This window comes from Rhinopithecus bieti, unplaced genomic scaffold (assembly GCF_001698545.2).
Source record: "Rhinopithecus bieti isolate Rb0 unplaced genomic scaffold, ASM169854v2 scaffold_10548, whole genome shotgun sequence".
NCBI classification, from domain to species: domain Eukaryota; kingdom Metazoa; phylum Chordata; class Mammalia; order Primates; family Cercopithecidae; genus Rhinopithecus; species Rhinopithecus bieti.
Window position 1 is genome coordinate 1,279,470 of NW_016806834.1, and position 6,347 is coordinate 1,285,816.

The 6,347-nt window shown below is 60.9% G+C and overlaps 1 protein-coding gene across 4 annotated transcripts in view; it reads left to right on the forward strand.

Annotated features, from left to right (window-relative positions):
- Positions 1 to 5,728, forward strand: part of SEMA6C (semaphorin 6C) — a 15,893-nt gene extending 10,165 nt beyond the window's left edge. For 3 of the 4 annotated variants that reach the window (XM_017877739.1, XM_017877738.1, XM_017877741.1), the window contains 10 exons: positions 377 to 594; positions 877 to 1,008; positions 1,296 to 1,448; positions 1,691 to 1,864; positions 2,149 to 2,295; positions 2,581 to 2,658; positions 2,778 to 2,833; positions 3,008 to 3,052; positions 3,383 to 3,478; positions 3,921 to 5,728. In XM_017877739.1, the coding sequence (XP_017733228.1) occupies positions 377 to 594; positions 877 to 1,008; positions 1,296 to 1,448; positions 1,691 to 1,864; positions 2,149 to 2,295; positions 2,581 to 2,658; positions 2,778 to 2,833; positions 3,008 to 3,052; positions 3,383 to 3,478; positions 3,921 to 4,954 (2,133 nt within the window). In that variant the 3' untranslated portion in view covers positions 4,955 to 5,728. The remainder of the gene's footprint in view (positions 1 to 376; positions 595 to 876; positions 1,009 to 1,295; positions 1,449 to 1,690; positions 1,865 to 2,148; positions 2,296 to 2,580; positions 2,659 to 2,777; positions 2,834 to 3,007; positions 3,053 to 3,382; positions 3,479 to 3,920) is intronic. The other variant, XM_017877740.1, reaches the window with a different exon arrangement.
- Positions 5,729 to 6,347: the final 619 nt, after the last annotated feature.

The following is a 6,347-nucleotide window of genomic DNA, read 5'->3' on the forward strand; positions in this document are numbered from 1 at the left end:
TTTTTGAGACAGAGTCCTGCTCTGTCACCCAGGCTGGAGTGCAGTGGCGTGATCTGGGCTTACTGCAAGCTCCACCTCCCGGGTTCACGCCATTCTCCTGCCTCAGCCTCCTGAGTAGCTGGGACTACAGGCGCCCGCCACCACGCCTGGCTAATTTTTTTGTATTTTTAGTAGAGATGGGGTTTCACTGTGGTAGCCAGGATGGTCTCGATCTCCTGACCTCGTGATCCACCCACCTCAGTCTCCCAAAGTGTTGGAATTACAGGCGTGAGCCACTGCGCCCGGCCCCTTGGTGCTCTTAACTCACCACACTCCTTGCACGCAGCTGGCCCTGTGGGTCTGTTTCACCATTGTCTACTCCACTCTCCTCCCCTAGGTGCAGTTCTCCCGCGTAGCCCGAGTATGTAAACGTGACATGGGCGGCTCGCCTCGGGCCTTGGACCGCCACTGGACATCCTTCCTGAAGCTGCGGCTCAACTGCTCTGTCCCTGGGGACTCTACTTTCTATTTTGACGTTTTACAGGCCTTGACTGGGCCTGTGAACCTGCATGGCCGCTCTGCTCTCTTTGGGGTCTTCACCACCCAGACCAATAGGTTGGTACTAGGCTGACTAGTGTGACCCAATCTGTCCCCTGCCTCACCAGCCTCCAAACTCCCCTTTCACAGCCTACTGATGGGGGCAGTTAAGGGAACCTCTGAGCAAAGCCAGTTTGCTGTGTCACCCACCATTTTTTCTCCCAGTGTGGCACCCAGTGGCTGCCTCACTGCCTCAGTCTCTACCTCCTAACGTGGTGTGAAGGGTGCCACCACTTCTTCCTGGGGGAAGTTGTGCAGTTCCTTTCAACAACTATCCTGCATCTTTTCTGGCTCCTCCAGCATCCCTGGCTCTGCCGTCTGCGCCTTCTACCTGGATGAGATTGAGCGTGGATTTGAGGGCAAATTCAAGGAGCAGAGGAGTCTGGATGGGGCCTGGACTCCTGTGTCTGAGGACAGGGTCCCCTCACCCAGGTACCCAGGATGGAAAATGGCTTTTGTGGGGGCATAAGCAAGCAGCATCTGCCCCCAAGATGGGATTGTGAGGAGTGAGTGAGATGTCTAAGGCCTCAGGGTGAGAAGCTATAGCAGGGTGGCAGCGGGGCCGAAGAGCTGCGGCAGGGAAGGGGAGCAGTGCTGTGAGTGTCTGTGTGGAGGGGGAGCAAGGCTTTCCAGTCAGGTTTGGGAACAGTAGGGGGCACAGAGCTTAACTGAGCTCCAGCTCCCAGTCCCAAGGTAGCCCCTTCCCATTCACCCACCAGGCCAGGATCCTGTGCAGGAGTAGGGGGAGCTGCCTTGTTCTCTTCTTCTCGAGACCTCCCTGATGATGTCCTGACCTTCATCAAGGCTCACCCGCTGCTGGACCCCGCTGTACCACCTGCCACCCATCAGCCTCTACTCACTCTCACTAGCAGGTATGGTGCTGAAAAACACTGACCACTGCCCCCATTCTCAGCCACCCTCCTCTTTCTTTGACCCAATAAGGTAAACCACATTGGCGAGAGGAAGAACTTGTGAAAGTAGAAGGGAGAGCTAAGAAGGGAATCCTGGGGCCTGGGGGAAGGGCACAGGCACAGCTACCAGGACAGCTGGGCTCTCCCTGAAATGCTCAGGCTTCCACTAGACAGGTTCCCTGACCTGAGGCCCTTTCCTTCAGGGCCCTACTGACCCAAGTAGCTGTGGATGGCATGGCTGGTCCTCACAGTAACATCACAGTCATGTTCCTTGGCTCCAACGATGGGACAGTGCTGAAGGTGCTGCCCCCAGGTGGGCGATCCGGGGGACCTGAGCCCATCCTCCTGGAAGAGATTGATGCCTACAGCCCTGCTCGGTGAGGCCTTTGGAGGGGAGGCTCCCTGCAGAGCAGGGATGGGATGGGAGGTAGCAGCGGCAGATGTGGGAATAGGTTGGAAACACCAGAAACATTGGCTTTTGCAGGGTGGGAGCTCTGGGTTAGAGAGGCTTGGCGAGAAGACTGGACAGTGTGGTAGGGCAGGGCAGCTCCATGGGTTATGCTCAGTTGCTTGTGCGCCTCCCCACTTTCTGTTCTTCCACTCATGCAGGGAAAAGGTAGCCTCATTTGTCCATCTCTGGTTCCTTTTGGCCTCACCCTAGGTGCAGTGGGAAGCGGGCAGCCCAAACAGCACGACGGATCATAGGGCTGGAACTGGACACTGAGGGTCACAGGCTCTTTGTGGCTTTTTCTGGCTGTATTGTCTACCTCCCTCTCAGCCGGTGTGCCCGGCATGGGGCCTGTCAGAGGTGAGAGGGGCCTGAGGCCAGGCCCTGTGTGGGCAAGCTCCCCGGGCCAGCAAGAGCACAGAAACGAAGGTCTTTGGGGTGGCAGGGAAACACAGGGGATGGCTGCGGGGTGCGTAGGTACCTCAAGCATTCTGAAGGTGAGCAGCAACCAGGGTGTGGAGAGACTGAGGTGGACTGGAGAGAATGAGGCTGGGAGACTCCTGTAAGCCAGGGTGGAAAGAGGCAGCAGAATGGAAAATGACTGGAATAGAAGGGGATACAGCCTCACACACCTGTTTTCCCTAGGAGCTGTTTGGCTTCTCAGGACCCATACTGTGGATGGCATAGCTCCAGGGGCTGTGTGGATATCAGGGGACCTGGTGGGTAAGTGACAGGTCCTTGGCCTTCCTGAGCATAAAATTCCCCACCACTAAGAGCTGAGGGCCAGAGTGGGAGATAGGGACAAGGTGCAGAATTCTAGAGCCACTTCGTTTTCCTCCTAGGACTGATGTGGATCAGGCTGGCAACCAGGAATCCATGGAGCATGGTGACTGCCAAGGTAAACAGAAGAGGCGGCTGTGGTTGCCACCAAAGCTGCACATGGCCACGATGGCCACAGACACCATCCCAGGCTTGGGCTTTTGTCCTTCTCTCCTTCTGTGGCACAGTCACCCCATCAGTTCTTCATGAAGCTTCTCCTTCCCCCCATCTTCACCCTCTCCCTTCTTCATAGACGGAGCTACTGGAAGTCAGTCTGGCCCTGGGGATTCTGCTTATGGTGAGTCCTCTTGTCCCAACTTCACCTTCCCTTGCTCAGCCCACATACCTGAGTGTATGTCCTGTGGTAGCAGCAGAGCAGCATTCTGAATACCCTGGGAGTATGGGAAAAGGGTCGGCATCCTCCAGATACCCAGCATGTAGCTCAGTACTTGGCACACAGTAGGGTACTTTTTGAACAAATAAATCAATGTCCTGCATGATTGAGCCCTCCCCCAGGCCCAGAAGAAACTAGAGGCTGGCGTTCCACAGGAGGGAGGAAGGACCCCTGGAAGGGTGTCGGAGTAGAGATTAGGAGCCTCACTGGCTCTGACCTGGTCTTTGCCACCAGTGCTTCCGGGTCCTGGCCCTTCCCCTGGGACCCCCAGTCCCCCCAGTGATGCCCACCCCCGGCCCCAGTCTTCCACTCTTGGAGCTCACACTCGGGGTAAGAGGGCTACCTGGGAGGGACAGGAGTGAAGTGTGGGGCTGCTGATTCTCGGAGCGTTCTAAGCCCCTCACTGACTGGTGTTTGGTGCTCACTAACGCCTGTTTGGAGCCTCCCCTCCCCAGAATTGGGCATTCCAGCCCCAAGTCCTCCTGCACGAGCAGTTTTTGGCAGTTGCTCTTGGCATGGCTACAGAGGTCAGAAGTGGGATGGGGAATCCCTAGGCTCGAGCTCTGGCCTGAGTGTGAGGGGTAGTGCGTGGGCTGTATGCTGAGAGGTCAGGGGAGGTGAATCCTGAGGATGGTGAAGGCTGTGGGAGTGAGGCTGAGTAGCAGCGGGAGGGATGATGATGCCAGGCCTGGGAACTGCCGGCGCCTCTGGGCCTAGGTGCCCCGCACCGCCTCCCCTTGGCTGAGCCTCCCTCCTCCCTCTCGGTCTGCAGGCGTGCGCCGGGACCTGCCCCCAGCCTCGGCCTCCCGCTCCGTCCCCATCCCACTCCTCCTGGCCAGTGTGGCCGCAGCTTTTGCCCTGGGCGCCTCAGTCTCTGGCCTCCTGGTCTCCTGTGCTTGTCGCCGCGCCCACCGACGTCGGGGCAAAGACATCGAGACTCCGGGGCTCCCGCGCCCTCTCTCCCTCCGCAGTTTGGCCCGGCTCCACGGTGGGGGCCCAGAGCCCCCGCCGCCGTCCAAGGACGGGGACGCGGTGCAGACGCCGCAGCTCTACACCACCTTCCTGCCGCCTCCGGAGGGCGTGCCCCCGCCGGAGCTGGCCTGCCTGCCCACCCCCGAGTCCACGCCGGAGCTGCCGGTCAAGCACCTCCGCGCCGCCGGGGACCCCTGGGAGTGGAACCAGAACAGGAACAACGCCAAGGAGGGCCCGGGCCGCTCACGGGGCGGGCACGCGGCGGGCGGGCCTGCGCCCCGCGTGCTGGTGAGGCCGCCGCCGCCCGGCTGTCCCGGGCAGGCCGTGGAAGTCACCACTCTGGAGGAACTGCTGCGCTACCTGCACGGCCCGCAGCCTCCCAGAAAGGGGGCCGAGCCCCCCGCCCCTTTAACCTCGCGGATGCTTCCGCCGGAGCCCGCCCCCTCCCTCTTGGGCTGCCCCAGCCCCAGGTCCCACGAGTGCGCCCCGCCACTGAGGCTGGACGTGCCCCCCGAGGGCAGGTGCGCCTCTGCCCCCGCCCGGCCCGCGCTCTCCGCCCCCGCTCCCCGGCTGGGCGTCGGCGGAGGCCGGAGGTTACCTTTCTCCGGCCACCGGGCCCCCCCTGCCCTGCTCACTCGAGTCCCCTCGGGAGGTCCCTCCAGGTACTCCGGGGGTCCCGGGAGGCACCTCTTGTACCCGGGCCGGCCGGAGGGCTACCGGGGCCGCGCCCTGAAGAGGGTGGACATCGAGAAGCCCCAGTTGTCCCCGAAGCCTCCCTTCGTCGGGCCCTCCTCCCGCCAGGCCGTCCCGAACGGCGGCCGTTTCAACTTTTAAAGGGAGCAGCCCACAGCCTCCAGCGTGGGGGGCGCCCGAGTCCTTTCGGCCGCGAGCTGGACGCTCTTCAGGACGTCTCACCGCCCCCTCGCCCCGCACCTCCAGCCTTCCCGACTCGAAGTCTCCCGAGGCCCCTTTTCGCCTCGGGTTTATTTATTGACTGTCTTTCCCCCTGTCCTCGAGAGAGGAGTGGGAGGTGAGAAGCCCGTCCCCTCAGTGAGCCAGCATTTCGCGGAGAGCTGGCGGACTCCCACTCCCCGCTCCCTTCCAGCCAAGCTGCCTTAACTCGCCCCTCGGGGCTCCCGCAGAGACTGGGCCCCGGGCGGGCCGCGCGCGCTGTGTCCAGAGTCCTCGGGCCTCCCGGGTCTGGGACGTGCCTCTCCTACTGTGTAGGAGCCTCCGCTTCCCAATACAGCCGTGTCCGCAGCCGCTGCCTGACTTTACTCGGGCAGGGGAGGGCGGCAGTCGGTCGGCTCGCTCTGGGCACCCTCGCCCTCTGCCTTTATCTGGGCCCCGGGCTCTCCCGGGTAAGGGGATGGCTGCGGTCTCGCCGCGGGGGCAGTCTGGAAAGGTTTCCTAAAGGAGACGAGCGAACTAATGGTGTCGAGGTGAGTCAGGGCCCAGGAGACCCCGTAAAGTTTAGTTGGGGCTGGGGAACGCCCTCGGAGCTCGTTTCCCGATTGAGGTAAGAGGGACTTTCTTAAAGGCCTAGTCTATGGGATGGGGAGGCGGAGGGAATTTTTTGAGAAATAAAATGAAGCTACAGCGTACGTTACTTGAAGTTCCACATCAGAAAATCTTGTCCTGAGGAGAATTTGGCTGGAAGATTTTGGGTCGCATGAGGGGTAGGCTGCAAAAAAACAGCAAAGGATTCGGTCCTGTCGGAGGCAAGGGTCTGCCCCCAGCTCTTCCCCAAAGCGAGGCCCCCGCGGAGAGCTGGACCGGGGACGAGAGCGCGCGCGGCGTCACACGCACGCTTAGCCACCCCCCAAGAAGCCGCTGCCGCGCTCGAGCTCCGCGCGCTCAGGACCAGGTAGCGTGTGGCTGTCGTGGTGCTCCCTTTGCTCCGGTTGGGACTGGCTGCGGATATCTGTCCATTATCCCCGACACCAATGAGAGGGACGAACAGGACCACCTGCACCGCCCACCACCCTCGCGCTAACGACGCTTAAGCCCTAACACAGGAGGCAGCTGGTGCGAATTTTTTTTTTTTTTGGAGACAGGGTCTTGTTCTGTCACCCAGGCTGGAGTGCAGAGGCCTGATCTCGGCTCACTGCAACCTCCGTCTCCCAGGTTCAAGCATTTCTCGTGCCTCAGCCTCCCAAGTAGCAGAGATTTCAGGCATGCATCACCACGTCCGGTAATTTTTGTATTTTTAGTAGAAACGGGGTTT